Source organism: Hypanus sabinus, chromosome 1, assembly GCF_030144855.1.
Source record: "Hypanus sabinus isolate sHypSab1 chromosome 1, sHypSab1.hap1, whole genome shotgun sequence".
Classification (NCBI taxonomy): domain Eukaryota; kingdom Metazoa; phylum Chordata; class Chondrichthyes; order Myliobatiformes; family Dasyatidae; genus Hypanus; species Hypanus sabinus.
Genome location: NC_082706.1, coordinates 115,158,202 through 115,184,904, shown reverse-complemented (window position 1 = coordinate 115,184,904; position 26,703 = coordinate 115,158,202). Strand labels below are relative to the sequence as shown.

Sequence of the window (26,703 nt, the reverse complement as noted above, 5' to 3'; positions counted from 1 at the left end):
TCCACTTGAGCTATACATACTTAACAAACTGCTTCTTGAATTACCTTCTCAGCCTTCATGTCAATCTGTGCCTTGAGACTTGGAACTTCAGTTACTTTTTCAATACATAAATATGCAACTCTGCCTTGAAAATCATAGCTGAGGATAATCCGTTTATAGTATTCAAGTGTCTATTATTCTCAACAAATTATCACTGACAAAAGAATGCTGCAGTTGCATGATATCCTTCATTTTACTTCTTAAAGCAATTAAAAATCTGTATGAAATACCTTCCCTGCACCTATTAAAAATACAGATGGAAGAATCATCATTAATTCTTTCATAATGAATTCCTTCATTAATATCACCAACAGTAATTCTAGAATTTAACTTTTTGTGTAGATAATTTGACCTTTCTCAAATGCAGCAAATGATAAAAAAAAACGTGATTGAAATTCACTGGGGTCATTGATGTTTTGGGATCTTGGAACTGATAAATCTACAAAGCCAATTTCAATGAAGTAAAATATTAGAAAGGAAAATGCCGAGAAAAACTACAGATTTGATTGCTAATTGTTTTGTAACTCTAATAAGTAAAGAATAGATTTGAACAATTAATAAAAAAGAAATGAAAGTGTGATGAAGGTCCTCAGTTTTTAACTTTAAAATATGGTAGAGAGTAAAAGATGGAAACAATGGTCAATTCTCTCTTCTTGACTGTACTTTATCTTCATTAATAATATGAGAGAAAAATTATTGGAAAGAGTACCTGATGGCATCTGTAGGAAATTGTTTGAGGGAGAAAGAAGAGATGCTGACCATTGTCTCAAAATAAACTTCAGTATACAAATTGAATCATTTGGTCAAAGGGTGGCACTTTAAATTATCCTTTTCAGATAAGGCTGAGCTGCCAGCACAAGTGTGTGCATGTGAGCTCGATTTCAAGTTTAAGAGAAGTTTGGATAGGTACAGTACATGGATAGTAGCGATATGGACGACTATGGTCCCAGGTGGCAGTTTGCATTGTTTTTGGCATGGGCTAGATAAGGCAAAGTGTCTGTTTCTGTGCTGTACTTCTTTATGACTCTAAGACAAAAGCAATATAATTAGATGTCTGTACATTAGTTTAAAACTGCCAGAGGCCATAAAATTAGTACTTAGCTGAAAAATCACGGCTCAGTTCAGAATAATCAGTTTAAATCTGCAAAGAGAAGTCAAATTTAGTGCTGTACAGTTTTTGACAGAAAGGAATAATTGAGCACTACAGTGCCATTGTTTAAGTATTAATTCAACTAAGATTTGAAATTATGTTATTGTTATTCTGACAGAAAAGAGAGCTTAAATAAAGAAATTTGTACATCATCTCAATTGTAGGACTCCCATATCAACTGTGGAGCCCTTCACCAGAAAAATTTTAACAGTTCAAGAAAATGCCTCCTTCTCATGACAGTTAGTCACACTGGACACTAAGATCCCTAAAAACTGAATAAAATATAACTGTCTCTCTGCCTTTGTTGTCACTCATAAGTACTTCCTCAATTTCCACAAAACTGCATTTCTGCAGGAAACACAGTCCGCTGAAGAAAACAGAAGTCACCAGGAATTCCCAACCCTTGCTTAAAGTTGTACAATTAGCTCTGATTCTGCAGAGTTCATAGGAAATCACAAGTCCCTTTATAAATTCTGCATAGAAGAAGTGCTTATATGTTGGGTGTCTTCAAACTGAATCTGGACAAATCTGGAGATAATTGGAAAATACAAATAGTTGTTAATTAATAGTTGTTCAGTGTCCTATGGTGTCGTGCAGAAACAGATCATGGGCATATAACAAGTCAATCCACATATAGGGATGGTATCACAGTGATATACTCTAATACTAGCACAACTATTTGGCTTAGAATCGAAATGTCAAATTCTAGTGGATGTTCTATGTTAACAGCAGCAGTTTCAAAGATAATTACGCTATTTGAAGTCAACTTAAAGCCCAATCCACCTAAACACTGGATACCAATGGGTATCAATGAACCAGTCGGGTCATTGTATTTTATTCTGATGACCATAATTAACGATTAATTTTAGAAAATTGCGCATTATCATTTGAACTCCCAGCATCTGGATTATACACCTCCATTTGAGTATATTTAGGAATTAGAAAAAATCTGCACAAAAGTGTAAAATAAATTTGGAGTGTTCTATCTATCCTATCCACAGTTCCATTCCATGCAAAAATCTCAAGTAATTCTAAGCTGTATTGCTAAAATGGGAAAATCAGCACATAATTCTGCTATTCAATGATGTCATAGCTGGCTTACCTTATTACCATCTCTGTGCTATCTACAGCTTTGTCAGTTCTCTTGCTTATTATATTTTCAGTCAATCTTTTTTTAAGAATATCCCTCTCTAGTGCTGCCTGACCAGCTGTGTGTTTTCAGCACTTTGCTTTTGTTTTGCCTCGCATACAACTGGCTGTGTTTAATTAGGGCTCCAGTTCAATCTGATATAATTTTAAATAAGAATAGTTAATGCTGGAAGTTGTAATCAAATCAGTTGTGAGACTCATTGGGCTAATAGTAATGGCCAATCCTGAGAATCAAGGAGCTTTAAAAGATCCATTCAGGTTCCCAGTACAAGGTCCTGGTACAATATCTTGGAAAACCATTTTTATTTCTAGATGTTGAGTTCAGCCACAGGTCTTATTCAAAGTGAAGTTCAGCCAAATGAAGCAGAGTGGAAATGGCAGGCTCTGCTCGGTGTTCAGTTATTGCTTCCTTTGGTCCTGATAGTCAAAACATCATTTCAAGTCCCCATCATAGTTTGCTATGATTACAAAACCAATTGACCAGGAGAGAATATCAGAAATAATTCAAGCAAACAAACCAATGTAAGAAATTCATAACTTGCTTTTTGACCACTAGGTGGTTCCATTACACTGTGTTGAATGGCCTGATTATCATTTACTTGAAGGATTTTAGAATTGCATCACAATAGAGGAGAGCGAGCTTCAAAATTGAACTGAAGTTAGTAGTATACTGTAGATTTGGAATGGAGCTCGCAACATAGCCGCTGTATGCGGCGCCATCTTAGGAAACAAGAGAGATAAGTTTTCCTTCAGAAATGAACTTTATTCATAATTTGTTATTGAATCCAGATGAATGACTATTTCCTGGTATACCATTTGTACAATCAACCCTAGTCCACAGCTCCAGGAAGACCATGGTTCTGAGCTGTGTTTTAAATCCAATATGCAAACTATATTCAAATCTGAAGACCAGTTGCTATTGAATTTAAAATTTACTTATAAACCCAAACTGCAGAGTACATGCTAACAGTCATTCCTCTTGGCCTTCCTGGACAAAAAGAAATCTGTTCCAGGAAAGGCGAAACTTTAAGGAGCCAGTCCTGCTGAAAGGTCTTGGACCAATATGTCGACTGTAATTTTTTTCCATAGATGCTGCCTGGCCTGATGAGTTCCTCCATCATTTTGTGTGTTGCATCTACGCTATCATCCCTAATAACTAACTACAAGACTCTTAAGCAGTGATTATTTCAGAAATCTGACCAACAGTCTTTAAGATGCAGCTTTGTTATTCATATGGCTGTTGGCTCTTGCCCTGTTGCCCAATTGCAGCTTTATTACATTCTTTTATCTTTGCCTCTTCATTTTCTGATAGCTAAAGCTCAACAGTAGCTAACAGTGGTGAGAGGCACCAGAAAGGTAAATGAATATGGCTCATAGGTAATAGTTCACACTCCATGCCATGTCAAAAAGTTGTCAGAATTATCAGACAAACTAGTCTCGCAGACTGTTCTATTGATGTAGGAGGATTTGGGGTGCTGTCTGTTTGAAGGGCTGCAGTGACCCTGGTGGCACCCCCTCCCAGACTGTCAATTTGATCGCTAGTTCAACCACTGAAAACGCCCAGCTCCCCGTTGAGGCTGGTGTGACTGCTTTCATACTCTGCGGGCAATTTCTTCTCTTTCTCAGTCTTCCATGCTACTGAAGTTGTGGAACCTGACCTCTCTGCTGTAACTCAGATCCCTTCCCAACTGATTTCTATTCTGATCTGTACAACTAATCATCTACCTTCAGCAACCAACCTTCAATATGGAGTACAGTTACCATTAAACATTACCCCTTTTCACAGCTCACTGTCACACTCCCTCCGTGTGCATTTGCTGTGGGTCTGCTTCCGTCAGCTGTGGTCAGCTCTCATGCAGCCGGTTGGTGTTTATCACTGGGTTTTCAGCAATGACTCTGTTACAGAGTACACTTGATCTCCTGCTCTGTCTGTGGGGGGTGACAAGAAGGTGAGTCATACTGTGGCTACCTCGTCAGGTCTATTCACCACTGCAAGTTTTGTTTGTGTGAGAGCAAAATCTGTCCTTTCAACCAGCTCCCTTACCATCCTGCTTTGCTCGATCCCTCAATGTTTTATTCTGGTTACAGTGGACCTTCATGTCTCCATGTAATCTAACTTGACATTTGCAGTTACTTCCTGTACATTTGTAATTTCTGCTGCTTCCTGCTCTCCGCTGCCCTCCTCACACTGACGTCTGCCTGCTCGTTCCCTTTCTGTTCCTTACTATCCCCTTTCTGGTGCATCTTTACTTTGATCACTGCTACCCCCTCAGGCAGCTGCACTACTTCTAACAGCTCCTGACTGTGCTTGGACCCTCCCCTTGGACCCCCAGACATGATTCCCACACATTGTCCCATCTCTCCTCCCTGCTCGGGGCTGCAGTCTCCCTGTGGGCCACGTTAGCTGCTTTGTGGATCACACGTTTACTGTCCCTGTCTTGTCCGTGTTATTTCTCCTTCTCCTGAGTTGATGGTAGCACCTGCCTCACTCAGTGAGTCTGTCCCCAGGATTATTTGGGCACACCCAAAAAAATACACTCCTTCAATCTCAAGTACATGGGGCTGACTTCTCTCCGCCCTCATTGTTTCATCTCCTGCACTAGTAATGTAAATCGCTTCTCCAGTTATGGGCAAGGGTAGATCAGGTATCAATACTGAAGACCCTACATTCACTAATGTTTACTGCAACATTGCCCGCCCCTTAATAAACCTCTTGTGTACACCCATGGATGGCCACCGATAGTAATAGAGGCTGCCTTCTGGTCAGCAGTCAACTCAGAAAGAGAAGGCTCCAGTGTGGATTCTGCCTGCTTTGGTGAGAGATTCTCACACTTCCTCTTTTTTCAGGGCACTGTCTCCAACCATAGCCTGAGAAGCTGCACATGTAACAAATCATCTCCTTCACCCTCTCACCCTCCAGTAGTTCCTTTCTTTTCCTTCACCCTCTAGTAGTTCCTTTCTTTTCCTTCACCCTCTAGTAGTTCCTTTCTTTTCCTTCACCCTCTAATAGTTCCTTTCTAGACGCCCTGGTTGCTAGCTGACAAGGCAAGTCCTCTGTGATGTCACCACAGCTACTTTACGACTTCTCTTCACCCTCCTCTGATCTTTTTCATCGGCCCATAATACTATCATAGAGTCGGTTGATCCCACTACTATCACCAAATCTAAAACTGGGCTGAACTCAGGCCTTCCTTCAGCATTTTTAGCACTATTGAGTCATCCCTACCTGGATTACAATCCTGAATACTCCTCATATATTTGATATTTACATTCTGCATAATCCATAGCAGGCTTATCAGCTCCCTAAACCACTGACATTATTGTTCCTCAGTTACTCTCACCTCCTGCCAGTCACTACCTCATCTTCCCTGTTAAAGAGGCGATATCTGTCTTCATTGCTAGTGTTCTCAGTAGTTGCCCATGTACCATCCTGCACCCCCTGGGCTATACTGCCCCACGTATTCCTCGGGCACTTTGCTTGTACCAACATGTGTATATCTTTAAAGTATATCTAATGAACTTCAATCAGTTCCTCGAGCTTGCGCCAGAATTCTGCATTCTTGCAGGAGACTTTAAGAGAGGGCAGCCCTGACAAAATACTCTGCTTCTCCCTGGGGCTGAAGGGTTTATGGATGGTTGTGATCAAGGTCAAGGTCTAGCTTGGGTCATCAGGGTTCTTGACCTGACATTGCCTAACCTCAATCGGTGCCATCCCAACAGATACAGTATATCTGGGTATAACTTCTCCCTCAAGTAGCTCCATCCTAATTCCCAACTACACAAAATATAAATGAAATAAAAAATAAAAAGTACATATTAAAAACCACAGTGTATGCACTCTGCAATCTACCACTTGTGTGTGTCTGAACTCATAATGCCTGTTTTATTCCTTTGCATTTAAAACTGTTACACCAAAGTTACAGACTTATTGTTAAAACATATGAACATGCTCGGAAATGAAACTGCTATTATGCACTTCCCCCAAACGAGTATACTCCCATTCCAAAGGCATCCCGAATGATCATCAAACACCCTTCACAACTGGCCCTGTCTCACCAAATTACCCAAAGAAGTCTAGTCTCTTACATAAACACATGCTGCCACACAGACCATTGATATACTTTTATATCAATTAGTTCAGCTGTCTGCTGTATTTGTGATACTTCATGATCCTGTGGTTACCAACCTGAGCAGATCATAGTGTAAATGCTAATCTTAAAAATAATTACCCAGTTAAATTACTGAGGTCACTGGCTACATGATGGGTCAAGAATGTATCCCGGACGAGCCCCCAAATGTTGTGAATGAAAAAAGTCACTAAGAGATACTGAAGCCGGCATAATTCTGCACACACGCAAGCATCATACTCAAGGCACTCTTGAAAGAAGAGACCTCCTAACTGCAAAGTACATCATGTTTTTAAACCCTTAAGACAATGAGCATTGATTCTCTAGCTGCATTCATGCATCTGCAGGCATCTCAGGTGAATGAGTATTCCCTGGTATACCATTTGTACAATCAACCCTAGTCCACAGCTCCAGGAAGACCATTGTTCTGAACTGTGTTTTAAATTCAAACTGCATTCAAATCTAAAGACCGGTTGCTGTTGAAATTAATATTTGTTTCTATGCCCTAACTGCAGAATACACTCTGCGCCACCACAACACTCCGCGTTTTGTACCTATAGAAATTACGTTATTCTTTACTATTTGGCATTAGGGCTGATGTTGACATTAGAAGGTTTGGGATTGTTCACTGCATGTATGAGCGAGACAGAAAAGAATAACATAATTTCTATGGGTATTAAGCTCAGAATATTGCAGTGCTACATTCATTCCAGACTAACATACAGAAGCACATGTTGGACAGAAGCAAAGCAAAATGAAATAAGACTTGAAGCAGCAGAGATGTGTTTTTTTTAAAGAATGATAAAAATATCGTGGAAGGACAGAGCAACAAGTAAGGAAGAGTTGTGAACAACCAGAATGAGAAGAGTGCTAATATTGTCAATCAGGAAATGGCAGCTGGAATTTCTGAAATATGTAATGAAGAAAGAGAAGCTCCAACAGCTTGCAGTGACAGGAAAAACTGATGGATGATAAAGTTGACAGTGCATGGCATTCATAAGTTACATCAAGGGATGGTTAGGCAAAAGTTTTGAAGAGCTTATTATAACTTCTCAGCTTAAAGACATATGAAAGACCACGATCGCTCACATCATGCAACATGATGATGATGTAATGCTGAGGTTTCTTAAGTCATTGGTCAGAGCACATTTGCAGTGTGGTGAACAGTTTTGGGCACCATATCTAAGCATGAGTCTGCTGGCATTGGAGAGAGAGTCCAGAAGAGGGTTAGAAGAATCATCCTGGGAATGAAAGGATTAATGCATGAGGAACGCTTGATGGGGCTGAACCTGTACTTGCTGGTGCTTAGGAGAATCACAAGGATCTCATCGAAAGCTATGAAATATTGAAGGGCCTGGAAAGAGTAGGCGTAAAGAGGATGTTTCCATTAGTGGGAGAGTTTAGCACACCATCAGAATACATCCCTTAAGAACAGTGAAGAGGAGGAATTTCTTTAATCAGAGGGTGGTGAATCTGTGGAATTAATTATCACAGACAGCTGTGGAGGCCAAATCATTGAGTATATTTAAAGCAGAGATTGATAGGTTCTTGTTTAGTAAGGATGTCAAAAATTATGAGGAGAGAACAGGAGAATGGGATTAAGGGGGAAACTATATCTGCCATAAACAAACGTCAGAGCTCAAAGAGCCAAAAAATCTAATTCTGCTTCTATGCTTTTGTTGTCTTAAAATCCTAATAGATCAGACAACATTTGTGGAAAGAAAAGTAAGTACTTTGCTAAGAGTTCTCTAGTTTCTCTTTCAACCAATGCTGCCTGACCTGCTGCATTTATATAATGTTTTCAGTTTTTATTTCATAATTTTTGTCATGTTATTCTAATCATCAGGTATCTCCTTCCTTGTTAATCAAGCAATATATGAGGGGTGATTGATAAATTCATGGCCTAAGGTAGAAGGAAACAATTTTAGAAAACCTAGCACATTTATTTTTCATCATCGTCCCTTCCTACATTTACACTCTTAGTCCAGCGGTTGTGGAGCATATGGATCCCTTCTGTTTAGAAGCTGGTGTCTTGGACATCCAGAAGTGGTCCATGGAGTTGGGGTGTGGCCTTAAGGTAGAAGGAGATAAGTTATACAGCTCTCGTTACATGCAGGTGCAGTTCAACTCTTTCAGTAATTATGCAGAAAGTTTGAAGTTAATAACTCATCTTCTACTTTAGACCATGAACTTATCAATCACCCTTGCTATGGATCACTTCTGGAGGTCCAAGACGTTGACTTCTAAACAGAAGGGATCCGTGTGCTCCACGACTGCTGGACTAAGTGTGTAAATGTAGGAGGAGACTATGTTGAAAAATAAATGTGCTAGGTTTTCTAAAATTGACTCCTTATACCTTAGGCCACTAACTTATTGATCACCCCTCATATATCGTCACCACTCACTAAAGAAATTAACTCATTTGTGAATACTGCTAACACAGCAATGAAGAAATATCTTGCCAACTGGCCCTGTTGTAACAATGGAGAAATGCTTCTGTTATTTAAAAAGGATGGTTTGAAATCAGCTATTTGAGCAGTTTCCCTGAGGGTGATCAAACACACAAATCTATTGGTAACAAGATCACCAAATCCCCATGTGAATTTGCATCATCTGATCGTAGCAACTATGAATTGAATTGAATTCACTGTATTACTTACATCCTTTACATACATGAGGAGTAAAAAATTTTACATTCCATCATGGCTGAGCACATTTCCCTGTCTAAATGTGCAATTTATAGTAATTTGTAATAAATAGTATGTGCAATAGACATGAGGATTTTCTCATGAAAGTTTGAGAATTTTCTGCTGAAAACACAAAGGATCACCAAAGGATTTGACAAAAACAAATTTGATTCCTTTATCTGATTTTTTTAACCTACCAAATGTTGAAAGGACTAGATAGGGTGGATGTGGGGAGGATTGTTTCCTATGGTGAGGTTATCCAGAAATAGAGAGCACAGCCTCAAAATTGAGGGGCGACCTTTTAGAATAGAGGTAGGGAAGAATTTTTTTAGCCAGAGAGTAATGAATCTGCAGAATGTTTTGCCACCGAGTTCGGTGGAAGCCAAGTCCGTGTGTATACTTAAGGTGGAAATTGATCATTTCTTGATCAGTCAGGGCATCGAAGGAGATGATGAGAAGGCAGGTGAATGAGATTAAGTGGGATCTGGGATCAGCCATGATGGAATGGCAAAGCAGACTCGATGGCCTAATTCTGTTCTTATGTCTTATAGTCGTATGGTCTTATGGAATGTGGTGTAGGTTTGCCTATACGCTGTTCGTAACACAATCTTTTTTTAACAGTTATGCTTCTGTCCAATTTATTTTTGTTCATCGTAGTCAATAAAACTCATGATACACCGTGATACCATTTATTCCCTTCCCAATGGCACAATTTTTTTTCTGATAAAGATAGCAATCAGCAAATGCAGTCAGAGGAACAAATAGAACCTGCAGATATTCTCAGGAGTACAAAACAACACACATAAAATGCTGGTGATACGCAGCAGTCCAGGCAGCATCTATAGGAAGAAGTCCTGACGAAGGGTCTCAGCCCGAAACGTCAACTGTACTTCTTACTATAGAAACTGCCTGGCCTGCTGCGTTCCACCAGCATTTTGTGTGTGTTCCTTGAATTTCCAGCATCTACAGATGTCGTCATGTCAGGGATACTAAAATGCTTTATGACTAATCCACTATTAATTTGAAATATGAAATGTTTGCAAAGCAGGAATTTAGTTCCTAATTAATACACAATAAAGCCCATTATTGACAATGTAAAAGTAAAAAAATATATTGTCATGTTGTTTGACAAGGAACAGTCCTCAGAATATACCTCTTTAAATCCTGGAAGTCTGCATTCCTTTCCGTTCCTGCATTAGAAGAGATGAAAAAGTTGAGAAAAGAGCTGCATTTGTTTTTGAACAGTAATGGTCAAAGATGCCTTAATGAGAACAAGGGGTTCCCTAGGAAGCTTAGTCAAAAATTATCCCCCGACCAGCATCATAAACTGATTGATGGTATCTCTTGCTGTGCATATTTTGGGCATTATATTTCTTGCTGCATAGCACTTGTAAAAATACAAGAATGTGGGAATAGGGGAGTAGAAAGACCACTAGGTCTCCAAATATTAAATAGGAGCACCAACAGTGCTTACGTATATATATGCATTTTTTTAAAGCAGTTAAGTGCCAGTGCATGGCCCCTATTTTCTGTAAATATGCTTTGGGAACTCTGAGGTTGTGTAAACCCATAACAACAAAAATGTATTTTGGACATTAAAAAGCAAGGCCACATACATTTCACATTTTATGATGTAAACCTTTTTGCACAAAGCTTTTAAGTATATTACTATAATTTGGTGGCTATTATTTAAAGTAGAGCAGAGTTATGAACTGATACATATGAGCGCTTTAAAGTGAAACTTATGCAAAAGGAACTATAAGCTTCACCCTGAATTTTCCATATAGATTTCCCAGCTAAAATGGACCAGCATTTCTAGACCTGCTTATTTATTTAACAGAACTGTCTTCCCCCTCCCTACCCAAACCCCTCACCCTCCCTACCCTACTCCTCATCTACTGTGCCTCCTCTGTTTATCTTTCTGCCCTGTCCCTTCTTTAAAGGAAAGTTATACTGGTACCAGGTCCACTATGACATGCATATTCGGACGCACACGAGGGAGCATCTTTACTACTGTTCTCAGTGCAGTTACTCCTCCATCACCAAGAACTGTCTCAAGCGCCATGTTGTGCAGAAGCACAGCAACATTCAGCTGAGGTGCCCGGCCGAGGGATGCCGCTACACCACTGCGGACAAGTACAAACTGCAGGCACACCAGAAGAACCACGGTGAGCTGGTAAGTTTCTCTCCCAAACATGATAATCCATGCCAAAGGATGATGTGTCAAGAGGCATTGCTTCTAAAATGATGCTGTCCACAGAGTTTTGCTCCAAGCAGTCAGGCTTTTACTTTTTGCCCAAGCTATCTGATCTTTTTTAAAAAAAGCTTAAATCAATCATCAAAATAGAACTAATTTTCTCAAACCTATTTAAATTATGTCTCACAATGGAGAATATTTTTAATGTATTTTCTCAAAGCATGTTTACATTGTCTATCTGTAAGTGTCCTTGAAACAAACGACTTTATATACTTACTGAGAGCACAGCTAAGAATCGATCACTTTTCTCTGGCATTGTAATTTGTCCATACAGCTTAGGAACTACTGTGCAACACACTCAAGGGCTCTCAGCCTGAAACATTGTCTGTTTAATCCCCTCCATAGATGCTGCCTGATTTGCAGTGTTCCTCCAGCATTTTGTCTGTGTGCTCAAGATTTCCAGCATCTCTGCAGAATCTCTTGTGGTTAAGAGCTATAGATTTTATTTACCTAAATGTTTCCAAACTTAGTGCTTTTTTACCAAAACTTTCATGATTATAGTTTTTAATGTGAGTTTTTATTTTACTATAGATTTATTTAATTAACTGAAAGTAAGTCAATTAAATTCCTTGGTAAGGTTTGGTAATATCTCCAGTTCACTAGTTTAAGCTTCTGGATTTAAGAAAATTTCTCTTAAATGTCATTTATCCTTCAAATAACCCTTTTGCATTGTCTGAACTTTAATGGCCATAAAAGCACCAATTTGTTTGTGAGCCCTAGCTAGCTAACAACAGAGATTTAAAAAGTAATTAATTGGCTGTGTATTTCTTTGAAATGTAAAAATTGTATTCAGCTGTCCAGAATACAATTATTATTACATCACCAGCTGTCCTTCCTGTAACTCCATTTTACAGTTGGAATAGGATAATTGACAACTTGGTGGTGTATTAAGTATTGTCTGAAGTGTCAGATGGGATGAACATTCTTATTGTTGAATGATCTGAGCTCCCCAAGAGCAAGTGTCAGTCTTGCTCATAGCTAAATCCTGCACTTGTTGTGTCTGTTTCACTCTATCTCAACATCAAAGTGACCAAAAAACTGCCTACACTGTGAATTCAGACTCATTCTGTCTTGGTGACAATGATGGCAAACTATGCTTTGCAGTTATTAGCAATCAGATCATTCTTTTAAAAAGTGTGTAGAGGGTTAGTGTTTCCATGCATACAAAGAAAATATGTCAGATATTTTATTGTTATAAGACCATAAGATATAGGCCATTTGGCCCATCACGTCTGCTCTGCCATTTCGTCATGGCTGATCCAATTTTCCTTTTAGCCCCAATCTCCTGCCTTCTCCCCGTATCTTTTTATGGCCTGACCAATCAAGAATCGATCAACCTTTGTCTTAAATATACATAAAGACTTGGTGCTGCCTCTGACAAAGATCCACCACTCTCTGCCTAAAGAAGTTCCTCCTGATCTCTGTTCTGAAAGGATGCCCCTCTATTCTGAGGCTGTGTCCTCTGGTCTTAGACTTTCGCACCAAAGAAAACATCCTCCCTGCATCCACTCTATCAAGGCCTTTCACCATTCGATAGGTTTCAATGAGGTCCCCCATCATTCACGAGGAAATCTGCAGATGCTGGAAATTCAAGCAACACACACAAAATGCTGGTGGAATGCAGCAAGCCAGGCAGCATCTATAGGAAAAAGCACAGTCAACATTTTGGGCCGAGACCCTTTGTCAGGACTAACTGAAAGAAAAGATAGTAAGATGTGCATGACCATTTGGCCCATCACGTCTGCTCCCCCATCATTATTCTGAATTCTAGTGGAAGAGGCCAGAGCCATCAAATGACAAGCCATTCAATCCAGGAATAATTTTTGTGAACCTTGTGGCTGGTAGCTGGGGATCTATGGCAGATAGATGCTGGCTCCTGTGGGCAGAAATGGGAAAAATGGGTGATAAAAATGAAAAGATTAATTTTGGGGAGAAAACCAATGTCCAGGTTCATCAAAGTAAAGCAACCGTTGTCATTGCTAAAGTAAAACTAGTGAAATTGTTGATTTGACCAGTACAGGTGTGGAAATGGTCAGGTAAAGGTAAGTTTAAAATGTGTTGCTGAGAAAATAGTTCAAATGCCCATAGAAAGAGAGCCAATCATTCAGCCACAGCCTAAAATAAGCCTACTTGTTTCCTTCTGGCTTTTGTGCTTTAGCAAAAATATTGGATTAAAAAATATTATGCTTGGAAAGTTGATAAAAACGGTAAAAGATTACTTTCAAGAACTGTAATCCAAAAAGGTGGATGGATGGCATTAGAGAGTTACTAACATGATGTCTCTACAATTGCTGTTGGTTGTAATTGCTAGTCAGGATAACATGCCATATGGATGAAAAGATTATATGATCAGGTGCTATGCCTGCTTTTCTAAATGACTGAACTTTCACTTTTATGAGTTGCTGTTTTGGATGCTTAGGAGATACTTAACTGTCAAAATATTGTAGGTGTAGGCCATACTATCATTTAAGACCCAGAATTATATTGGTAAATTTCTTCTGCACCCTTCTAAAGCCTTTACATCGTTCCTAAAGTATGCTGTCCAGAGCTGGACACAGAACTCCATATCTGGCAAAGGCAGAGTTTTATAATGATTCCTCATATCTACCTTCCTTTTGTATTATGTACCTCATACATTTTCACTCATTTTCATAACCTGTCCTTATTTACCCCGTTTGCTCCTACTTCAAAATACTCAATGAAATGAGAAGGATGCAATTTGTCTTCAGGAGGTCCATGCTGTTTTTTCCGTAATCAGTGCACTGCTCCTGGAAATTTTCCCCAAACCAAGGTTAAGCTACATGCTAATATATTTACTGGGAATAAAGATATGTTATGAATATGGTTACAACATTTGTAATTTTCCAGTTCCCTGAATAATACCTGAATCTGTAGCAGTTACACTTGAACTAGTTTGGATCAGTTTATCTTTCTAATTTTGCGTAAGTTTTGATCTCATCCCGAATCTCTGTAACTCCCTAACCCAGAGGGCTGTGGAGGCTAGATTACTGATGGCACTTAAAGAGGAGATCATTCGTATTTTGAAATATTGGTTAAGTGGGATCTCTGTGGAATAGGTATGAAAAATTGAGGCCTAGGATAGGTCAACAATAATTACATAGATAAATAGATAATTGATCTCAAAGGAAATTATAGTGTCACAATTGCATTATGAGTAAACAGATATCCAAATATTAGAAGAGAAGTAAGAAAGAATAAAAAAAAGTTAGCTCTAACAGTCTAACAGGAGGGAGTCATCCATTATAGAGCCTAATGGCCAAGGATAAGAATGACCTCATGTAGCGCTTTATGGAGCAGCACAGTTGCCTTAGTCTATTACTGAAAGTGTTCCTCTGTTCCGCCAAGATGACATGCAGAGGGTAAGAAACATTGTCTGGAATTGCCAGAATTTCCATAGGGTCCTTTGTGCTACCACAGTCTCCAGTATGTCCAGTTTGACTCCTATAACAGAGCCAGTCTTTCTGATCAGTTTATTGAGCCTGTTGACATCACCCATGTTCATGCCATTGCCCCAACACACCACTGCATAGAAGATTGTACTGGCGTGTCAGGGTCCGGTCCGGTCCGAGGGCTCCGGACTCCAGGTCTTGTAGCTGTCCCTCCCAGCCCCTTTGAGCCTGTTAAGATCAGCCTGGATCAAGGAGGCACACCTGTGGCCAATTCGGCTGCAGGTGTTTATAAGGGGCTGTGGGACGGAGACCAGGTGGGTGGTTGTTTTTTTTTCTGTATCCTGTTTTGCCCTGGTTGCTGCCCTGCTCAGAATCCTGCTCTGCCCTGGTTGCTGGACTGTTCTGTATATGCTCTATCTGGTTGGTCTTGTTCCCCTGCACGCTGGTCCTGCTGTTCTGCCTTATTCTCCTTGCTTGCGCTGCCACACTGCCGGTTGCCTTTCCCAATTTACCAATGGACCTGGTGGATCACTGTAGTTTTGCTGCTTACTCTGGACCCAGCTTCCTACCCTTTGCCTCCGTCGGGCAGATCCTGCCAGACTGCCGCTGCCTGGCGGGGGTTCTGCCCCTTCCACCTATTGCTCTCTAAGGGTTGTGCCCTGCACCTGCCCAGGTGTTCGCGACTGGCCCAGGCCTCCGTGTTTTCCACCTGGGAGTGTTGTGATTTCTTGTGCCCCGCAAATGACCAGGAGATGCAGAAGATTCTTCAAGAAGTGTTAAACTTTAATGTGCAAATCAAAGCTGAGACAGTCATTGAGCTAGTTGCTGATTGCCCACCGATCCTTGTACATAGCATTTTTTATAGCAACCTCCTGGTTTAGTTGCATTAGCATATCCAGTTGCGTATCACCAGTACATCAGCTCCCGACTTCCCACTATTGTTTCTACCCATTAACTTAATCATGCTCTAATCTACTTTTTGGGCCACATGTTACCTCATCCCAGGCCACAGTTATCTCTTAGCTAGCTTCTCATTAACACACCATTATCTTCTTATTTGGCTACATTCTTAAGTTACTGATGTGTTCAATAGTACAGAGACAATACAGAGATTTCATTCTGGCTGATAAGTTGGATACATAGTAAGTATAAATTAGCTACATTCTCAAGGCATTGATGTGTTCAATAGTAAAGAGACAATACAGAGATTCCATTCTCCTACTAAATTGGATACATACATAGCAAATAGCAAACACGAAGCTGACTACATAGTTTTGGTTGCACAGCAAACAATGCAACTTTATACTCCAATAGGAGGCGGCCCTGCCTGGGATCCATGTGGCCCGCCCTAGGGACTCCTACCCATTCCTCCCCTCGTTTCCCATGGGTTGTGCCCCGCGCCTGCCCAGGTGTCCATGACTGGCCCAGGCCTCTGTGTTTTCCGCCTGGGAGGCGGCCCTGCCTGGGATCCCTGCCCTAGGGACTCCTACCCATTCCTCCCCTCGTTTCCCATGGATTGTGCCCCCGCCTGCCCAGGTATCCGCGACTGGCCCAGGCCTCTGTGTTTTCCGCCTGGGAGGTGGCCCTGCCCGGGATCCCTGTGGTCTACCATGAGGAATCTGCCTGCCTGCCTGCCTGCCCCGAACTGTGGAATCTGCCTGCCCCAAACTCTAGGATCTGCCTGCCTGCCTGCCCCGAACTCTGGGATCCTCCTGCCTGCCTGCCTCATTTGAACTCTTGGATCCAACCCTGCCTGCATTAACCCTTACATGCCATGGCATCCCCATCCTGTACTCCCCCCGGTACTTCAGTGTCTGCATCCTGTGTTTGGGTCCATCCGGCCCCCGTTCCTGACATGGTGACAACAAACTGGTAGAACATGTAAAGGACAGGCCTGCGTACTCCAAAGGACCTCAGTCTCCTCACAAATAGAGGTGATTCTCGCCCTCCTTGTAAACAGCCTCTGTGTTGGTGCTCCACTCAAGTCTGTCATCCAGGTGCATCCCCTGGTACTTGTAGGTCCTCACCACATCCACATCCTCACCATCAGTAGTAACTGGGAGCAGTAATAGTAACAGAATAATACAGCAGGCTTGAGGGGGCAGATGGCTGCTCCTGTTTCTGTTTCTTTGTATTTTAACCAGATATTCCTTTGCTTAGAGCCAAAGTGTTCATTTCATCTTGCTCAGTCTCCACCTCCTCTTGACACACACTGACGCTGATGTACGTTGTGCCAGTCATTGGACTGCTTTACTGTAGGTGGCTCTTGGATCTTATCAGAGCTGAAGTATCAGAGAAGTAAAGAGTATTCTATTGTGCTCCAAACTTGTGTCGTGAGACATCTTTTGTTTTGGCACAGTGCTCTCACAGGATAGCTGCTCTTGTACTCTCACAGACCCCAGCCCCCATTGGCAGTTAATAGTGGAGGACTCTGCTGTAAAATGTCACAGGTAGATGGTTAGATTCTCTTATCTGTGATGGTCCTACGTAGTGCAATGTTACTTGCTGCTTCTCAGCACAGGCTTTGTTGGTGTCTAGAATTTGTAGCATGGACAGATTCCCTGATTAAAGAGTTATGAATGAAGTTGAGCACTGGAAAGCATTCAGTTTCTGATCTCATAATAAACTGAAGATGGATAGTCATAGCCCACTCCCCTGAGATGGTTATGAAAGTATCACTTGCTGAGCATTTCGAGTGCAAAGCACTGTCAGGTACCCACTACTAATTGGATGCAATATAGTGACATTTTGTCATTGCAGCAAGATTTGGTTGTACCTATATCAGAAACAAGGTATCCTTTGCTTGTAGAAGTGGATGTTAACTCCAGTAGAAATCAAATAGTGTTACTCTTCTGAAATGAATGTTACAAATATACAGTGAACCTAATACAAGAACCAACACAGTCACTTTAGGAAGGCTGCATTATGCACAAACACACATACACATATGCACTTGTGCAGGCATCATTTATAGTCAATGATTATGAGAGAGTTATCTCCAGTGCATGTCTGAACCCTTTCAATCTACATTTCAAATAAACTTAATTATGATTAAGGAACAAATGAGGCCTTATTATTTTTGAGCAAGGTCAAAAATTGGAGAATAAATGTTGTAGTGTTTAAATATCATCCAGCCTGTTATAAAGTGAAGCCTTATTTTCTGATTTACATCAATCCATTCAATCACATGCCTAAAAGTATTTTGAAACACTCGGGTCTATTTAGACTGCAACATTTTCATGAATTAACTGATGCAGCACAATATTAACAATGTACTGATTGTTCTTGTGCACTGCTTTTGAAGGAAGACTGATGTTTTTATTCACTTTTCACATAGAATCAGATTGATATGGTACATAAGCATACATAAAGAAGCTGCAGAGGGTTGTAAATTTAATTAGCTCCATCTTGAGTACTAGCCTACCAAGTACCCAGGACATCTTTAGGGAGCAGTGTCTCAGAAAGGCAGCGCCCATTATTAAGGACCTCCAGCACCCAGGGCATGCACTTTTCTCTTGTTTACCATCAGGTGGGAGGTACAGAAGCCCAAAGGCACACGCTCAGCGATTCAGGAACAGTTTCTTCCCCTCTGCCATCCGATTCCTAAATGGACATTGAATCCTTGGACACTACCTCATTTTTTTAATATATAGTATTTCTGTTTTTTGTATGATTTTTAATCTATTCAATATACGTATTGAATAGACACTTGTTATTTCTTCAAAGAATTCCAACGGATTTGTCATGTAAGATTTTCCATTGAGGAAACCATGCGACTATAGCCTATTTTGTTATGTGCCTCTAAGTGCCTGGAGACCGCATCCTTAATAATCGACTCAACATCTTCCCAATCACTGAGATGAAACTAAGTGAGACTAGTTATCCTTCTTCTGCCTCTCTTCCTTCTTGAGTGGAGTGGCATCTACAATTTTCCATTCTTTGGGAACCAGTCCAGAAACTAGTGATTCTTAAAAGATCATTACTAATGCCTCCGCAATATCTTCAGCCAACTCCTTCAAAACCCTGGGGTATACACTATCTGGTCTAGGATATTAGACCCCCCTGTGATTCAGCTGTAACATATCCCTTTTGCACAGGTTGTACCTTCCCCAGAGGGGATCCCAGTGATCCAAAAATCTGAATCCCTGCCCCCTGCACAAGTTACTTAGCCACACATTCACCTGCCAAATCATCCTATTCCTACCCTCATTGACATGTGACACAGGCTGCAGTCTAGAGATTACCACCCCGGAGGTCCTGTTTCTCAGCTTTCTACCAAGCTCCCTAAAATCTTTCTTTAGGACCTCCTCACCTTGTCTGCCTATGCCACTGGTGCCAATATGCACCAAGACATCAGGCTGCACACCGCCCTCCCTTGAAAATGCCTTGGACCCAATCTGAGATTCCTGATCCTAGCACCAGGGAGGTAACGTATCATCCTGGTGCCACTGTCACACCCTCAGAGCCTCGTCTCTGTTCCTCTGACAATGGAATCTCCTATTAACACTGCAGTTCTCTTCAGCTCTCTGGTCTTCCGAGCCACAGTACCAGAATCAGTGGCAGAGACTTGGTCACTGTGGCTTCACCGGTAGGTCATCTAGCTCAACAGTATCTAAAGTTGTATACTTATTATTGAGGGAAGGGCCACAGGTGTTTTCTGCACTGGCTGTGGATTTCCCTTGATTTTCCTGACAGTCACCAAGTGACCTGTCCTGTAATCGAGAAGTGACAACCTTCCTGCAGCTCCTGTCTATCGCCTCCTCATTCTCCTGTATGTGGTGAAGGTCATTGAGTTGCAGCTCCAGTTCTGTAAGCTGCAGCTCAGTGCTCCTGATGCAGGTGTTTTTATCTGGGAGACCCCCAGACTCCCGGATTTCACACATCCCGCAAACAGTACAAGACACTGTTCCTGGAGTCATCCTCACTAAACTTCTATGCTCTTAGAGGTGAGGAATTAACAAATCTGAACAGAAAGAGAGACCTACCAAATACTTAATGTTGCCCAAGCCTGATCCCAGCTAAGCCTAATGAGCTAAAGCCACACTAAACACTGGCAGACTCACAAGAATGGCCATTTAGATGTTAAACCATTACAATAACAATGCTATTTTGAAATGATAGCTTCTCAATTGTATTTTTTAAATTATATTAATTTTTGAATGGGTTTTCTCAAATGCTTCATTTATTTTAATCTGTTTTACTTTTATTAACGGTAAAACGATTACACATAAATAGCAGCGGGATTCATCCTCTTTCTTTAAAAAAAAAGTCCATTATTATTGTTACTAATTCACTAATGATAATCTTTACTCAGAAATAACATGGCAAGTGAGAGAATTAGTTGAAAATGTTACTGACAGTTTAGGCACACACTATCAAAAAGCTTTGCTGTCCCTGACTTAAGGCAACCTTCCTGGCTATCCACGGCACCAAGAACTTCCTTGTCATTCTTGGGCATACTGGAGAGTATTAGGGGCTACATCATTAAATATAGTTAAGAGACCGTTCAAAGCAGGGGAATTAAGGATTATGGGGGAACAGGCAGGGAATTAGAGCTGTGTCGCATCTAGATTAGCCATGTCTTTTTGAATGTTAAGCAGGCTTGATAGGCTAGATGTCTGACTCCTGCTCCTATTTCTTGTGTTCTTATACCATGTGGGATAAGTCCCTTTCAGTCTATTTGACAACACCTGCAATTTTCTTAGTTACCACCTTCTCAAAGAAAAATCAGTTAAGTTAGTGAGAACCACAATCCTAAAAGAAGTTACAGAACCTGGGCCTCTGTACCTCCCTCTGCAAATGGATCCTCGACTTCCTAACTAGACAACCACAATCTGTACGGATTGGTGATCTCCTCCATGCCGACAGTCAACACTGGTGCACCTCAAGGGTATCTGCTTAGCCCACTGCTCTACTCTCTCTATACCCATGACTGTGTGGCTAGGCAGAGCACAAATATCATCTATAAATTTGCTGATGATGCAGCCATTGTTGGTAGAATCTCAGATGGAAATGAGAGGCAATACAGGAGCAAGATATGGCAACTAGTGGAGTGGTCTGACAACAACAACTTTGCACCCAATGTCAGTAAGACGAAAGAGCTGATACAGGAAGGGTAAGACGAAGAAACACATACCGATCCTCACAGAGTGATCAGAAATGGGGAGAGTGAGCAGTTTCAAGTTCCTGGGTGTCAAGATTTCTGAGGACCTAACCTGGTCCCAACATATCGATGTAGTTATAAAGAAGGCAAGACAGAGTCTATACTTCATTAGAAGTTTGAAGAGATTTGGTATGTCAACAAATACACTGAAAAACTTGTACAGATGTACCATGGAGAGTCTTCTGACAGGTTCCATCACTGTCTGATATGGAGGTGGAGGTGGGGCGGGGGGGGGGGGGGGGTGCTACTGCACAGTACCGAAAGAAGCTGCAGAGGGTTGTAAGCTTAGTTGGCAGGATGTGGATCTCATGATTCATCTAGGGTTTCTGATTGGGGTAGACTCTGAATTATTTTCTGGGGACTCACTCATCTCAACTGTTTTTATAAAGTCTGTGACAACCATGGTGTATTTGTTCAGATCCTCTGATCCACCAATTCGGAACAATCCCAGAATCGTTCCTCTGCCTCCCACGACCACCCCTTTGTTGTCCTTACTCCTGGAGCATTGCTCTAGTCTCTAACTCTCCAGGAACTCTCAGGAGTAATGTTCCTTTCTTCAGTCAATCTTTCTTCATGCATACAGCACGTAGGAGAAGGATGATCCAAATGATCAGATTTGCCAAAATGCAGTCTAGGGATCGAACAGCGTGCATTCCTTATGGTAGTATAGCAGCGCTTGAGTGTGTTGGGTCCCCTGGTGCTGCAGGTGATACATTGATGATAATAGGCAGAGATTGCTTCAAACAAACATGATTGAAGTTACTGGCAATAATTTGAAAGGTGTCGGGATAGGTTGATGACGACACTCAGTATCTTGAGTGCTTGCTTAACATTTCTCTTAGGTGGTATGAAAACTTAGGTCAGGATCACAGGAGAGAACTCCCTTGGTCAAGGTCAACAAAAGTAAGATAAGACTGCTGTATTCGGGCACCACAAAGAATTTATCAAGAAATACTAACCCTATCTTGCACTGAATCAGCAGTCTGATTTATCCTGTGTATTGAGAAGCTCCCAGCTCTGATTGCCAAATTTGGTGTATCTTGAGTTAGTCATGTCTCTGTGAAATAAAGAATGTAGCAATCCCTCATTTGCATTAACAAGATACCAGGTAGAGGAAGTTTCATACCCCAGCATTTTAGTCTGACTTGGAGTCATCCCCTCCTCCCTCTCTTACAGCCATGGTGATGCACCTTCATCTATTCAAAGGTTCTGTACCTGCATTCTTGGGAGTTAAGACTGCCAAGTCCTTCAGAAGATTGTGCAATCACTTGTTCAAGTATGACACTAAAGGGAGTTTACAGGCTGCAGCTTGCCATGAGAGTAATTCAGAGGAGTATACTTCAATGTTTTGTATATTGCCTGTAAATTATCGCTGCTTTTCACAGACACCATCTTGATTACATGTCTCTTGATTCAGACCTCTGTAGAGAAGATATATTAACCCCTATGAAATCAGTAATGCTGATCTGGTCCAGATTATCCACATGCTCTTCCCTGAACTCACTCTTCCACGTCCTTCTCTTTGGTGAATACAGATGAGAAATATTCAGTTAGGACTTCACTCACATCTCCTGGCTCCATAAATAGATGATCCCTTTGGTATCTGAGGGGATTCACATTTTCTCTGGCTGTGCTCATGCTCTTGATATATGCACAAAATGCATTATTTCACCGGAGGCCTTTTACGGGTCCCTTGAGGAAGGAAAGGCATATATTTCAAATAGGGGTGACCATGTTCAGCTGTGTGAGAGATATCCACATCTTGAAATTCACATATATAATACAGAAAAGCACGATCTGGCAGACCACCACTGTGGGCATACTTGCTTAGAAAATGAATTTCACCCATTTATTTGGTGTGCAAAGTTAGTCTAACGATCCAGAATAAATAATAACTTGGCAAAATTTACGTGATGAAAAATATTAAACCTGCTTTTGCAGACTTTTTCCCTCAGTGAAAGATTACCTGCGTATTTCCAAACCACAGGAAGACCTTACAATCTTCAAGTTATTCCTGCTCTGACAACAGAGAGATGTGTTATAGCCATAAAACTAATGATGTGATAAAACTAAGGCACACACAAATGACATTTAGGGACAGTGGAAGCAAGAGTCCAACATTGCAATGAGTGAGGACTGGACTGAGACTCAAAGGTGAAATGCTGGCAAATTGTAGTTTATACAAGATTGTGTACAAAATGCAAGATGTAAATGCTAAAATGCTCTAGCAAATATACAGTTAAAAATAAGTCAAAAGAAAACATGATTATTTTGACAACTTGCCCTTTCTATTTTGCAATGCACCTACTCAGGATAAGAAAACATACAATTGTCCTGTCTGTGAGAAATCCTTTACGGATGATCGACTAATCAAATGTCACATCACCACGTATCACCCAGGTGAGTTATCACACCCTTTTCTGTCTTGTCACTGAGTAAAAGATAAGGTTGTTCCAAAAATTGAAGTAAGTTTGCACTTCTTTTATTAAATACTTGCCAAGTATGAAAGTTACGTAACACAATGTGTACATGAAGAATAGGTATTTAGTGCCAAAATTCCTATTACTACCCTACCCTACTTAGTGCTAAAAAAAATCAAATACAAAATGATTGTATTGCATATGTTGACAAAGATCCCCAGACTGGGGCTTAGAATAGAAGGGCATGGCAGTCATAACACACCTACAGAAAATGTTGATTCAGCTACTGCTCAACTATTGTGTAAGGTTCTAGTTGCTGCACTGTGGGAAGGATATAATTGAAGTGGTGAGGATGTATGGAACATGTATGTTTTCTGAGTTGGAATGTTTAAATTGTTTAGAGAAACAGGATAAGCTGGTTTAGTTTTCCAGGGTCTGATGAGAGGGTGGTGAAGATCTCAAAATTATGAATGGCATTGATAGGGTACATGGTAGAAAGCTTTTTTCATAGTAGAGGACTCTAAAATCAGCCCTAGATCTAGGATAAGGTTATAAGAACTTAAGGAGTGATCTTAGCAAGAAATTATTTCACCGAAAGTGCACTTGGAAGACATTATCTCAGCGGGTCATGGAGGCAAGTACTCTCATACAGACAAAGCACCTGAAGATCAGAAGCAACTTGGAAAGGTCAAATGTCCAGTTTCTATGCTTCATGTCCCAATATCTCTATGATTAGCTAAGCTTTTTCATGGAGTGGAAGCTTCTATTCATCATTTCCAATGTTAAATCCATAAATGAAAGTAATGAAGGCATATACTTTGTTGACAGACAAGAGAAAATATACAGATGCTGAAAATCCAACCAACACGAAAAGTGCTAGAGGAACTCAGCAGGCCTGGCAGCATCTATGGGAAAGAGTTCAGTCGACATTTCAGGCTGAGGCTCTTCTCTTTTCCAGCATTTCTTCTACCTCCAGCATTTTGTGTGATATACTTTGTTGATTTTGAATAAACCTATGGAATCAGATACAGTTGGTTGGGGTACCATATTTGTTTTCAGGAACTCAAGTGTTCTGGTGGATGTAAATAATTGCTCTAGGTATTGAGAAGAAAAAAGTGGAATGTAAATTCAAATTATTGAGAGAAGACCTAAGCTTCATCATTATAGAATTCCCACCTGAACATAATGCTACTGGCGTTCCAGGGACTTGTGGATTTGGACAGTATTCATCCAAAAAGTCATCCCATGCTTATATATTTTTTGATGAATGAATAAGGTAAAGTGATCAACTCTTGTGAAGTACTTGATTAACTCTTCTTCTGGTGGGAAATCCTCCCCTAAGTGAATGCAGTATTTGGCATCTGCTTGGCAGCCTATGTTTATTGGTCTTTTCTAGATAGCCTTCCAAAGATGAATCACCTATTTAACATTTCGCAATAGTGATGATAATCCCACAATAATGATACAGTTCCAGTGTTTAAACCCAGCAATCAACAAGATACACCCTAGTCAGAAAATACAGCAGTGTGGTGTGACTTGGAGTCAACTTATGGTGGTACATTTCTTTGAGCCTTCTACCTTTGTCCTTTTATGTGAAAGATGTCATGTGTATCAGAGATCCCATAAAATGGCATTAGCAAATGCTCTCTGTACATTTTTGGGTGACATGTGTCGCTAATATAATACACTGATAATAAAGAGAATATTTCCTCAGCCACCAAATCAATCTTTGGCTTCATTGAGTGCTGTGTAGTCATTCAGGTAAGTTTTCCATGGCAATTAGGCATACAGCAGTGGAAGTCATTTAAAGGAGTATAGGGTTTTTGACCAAATATGTTAGCAAGGAGTAAAGGGTCGAACTTCCAAATAAACAGATGGTATGGTCAATGCACTGTATACAAAACTTGTCCTTTGTTTCTTGAATTAATGTATACATCATGTATTAATGACAGATACCTTGATACTCAAGACTGAAAAATATTTGTGAAATAGCAGTATTCAAACATGGGCAGGTGAAATTACACTACAGCTCAGATATGATTCATTTTTAGAACAGATGCAAGGGACTCCGAAATCCATTCCTATTCCTATGTTCCTATTAAATCAGTGAGACAGGTTTGGCAAACTAACTTTTTACACTGGAGTAAAATGCTAGCGGTCACTGCTTTAAAATGAGGTATCACCTAGTTCAACAGAGAGGAGGTGAAATTTTCCCTTTAAATGTGACTTTGGAATATACAATTTTCTGAGGGGATATGAAGGTGATGTTTCTTTTGTTGAATAACCTACAACTAGAGTAACTATTTGTCCAGTTGATGCAGAAATGTGCAGATTTTTTCCTCTGTCTCATTACGTTGTGTATCTACAGAGCACTCATCCTGAAAGGTTTTTGGAAGCAGAGTGTTTCTGTATTTTTAAGGCAGACATAGATAGACCTTTAATAATAAGAGAGAGCAAAAATGTTACTGGAATTTGGAAGAACATCAAATTAAAGTTACAGTAGAATTAGCCATGAATGGTGGAGCTAACACAATGTTTGCAAAAAGATGGCTCCCAGAATGGTCAATACTTTCCATGATCATGATGTTAATTTTTATGATTGGAAGAATGTAAATTCTGAAGAATTGGAACTGATTTGGCAAAAAAAAATGAATACAAGATTCTTTGAAAAGTTGGCAGGACAGATGCCAAAATGCTGTTTCTCTATGAAAAACATTTAGAATTAAGGATAGAGAGAATAATTGAGCCTTATGCAATAGAGATAAAAATAAATTTCATTTCTTGGTTTTGAATTTTTTGGAATTGTAAGCCACTGAAATCTGTAAGTCATTGAGACAGAGATATTTTTGAATGTAAATGTAATCAAGAGATATCAGGATAGCTTTGAAATATATATAAGGTAGATAATTAGCTCGGACTTTTTTAAAACAGACATGAAGTGGAGGGCCTGTTATTGGTGTTGTTTTCAATACTCTAAGGAAGGGTGTGATTAGATATCATAGTAAAATAAATTAAAGGCTGTTGATTTTCCACAGCTGGCTATTGACAGAAGTGATTGTGATGGTATTTCATTCATTCAAGTGATGTAGCCAATGTTTCCCAACAACTCTCTCCATCTTCCCCTGATGTTTCACTCTGTGTCTTGCGTCTTCCCCACAGCTAATAATCCCATCTACACTTTCACCATCACCAAGTCCAAGGGAATACCTGGCACTGAAGTGCAAGAATAATCTTCAACATTTGAATTTCTATATCCTTGGTGTTACGACGTTGACTCCATCCAAGAATTCTGATAATACCT

The 26,703-nt window shown here is 40.4% G+C and overlaps 1 protein-coding gene across 4 annotated transcripts in view; it reads left to right on the top strand.

The window, feature by feature from the left end:
- The window catches only part of LOC132396921 (zinc finger protein ZFAT-like), a 116,555-nt gene that overhangs the window by 51,444 nt on the left and 38,408 nt on the right, over window positions 1-26,703 (top strand). For all 4 annotated transcript variants that reach the window (XM_059975029.1, XM_059975043.1, XM_059975038.1 and 1 more), the window contains exons 7-8: window positions 11,096-11,328; window positions 23,295-23,382. In XM_059975029.1, coding sequence (XP_059831012.1) covers window positions 11,096-11,328; window positions 23,295-23,382 — 321 coding nt within the window. The remainder of the gene's footprint in view (window positions 1-11,095; window positions 11,329-23,294; window positions 23,383-26,703) is intronic.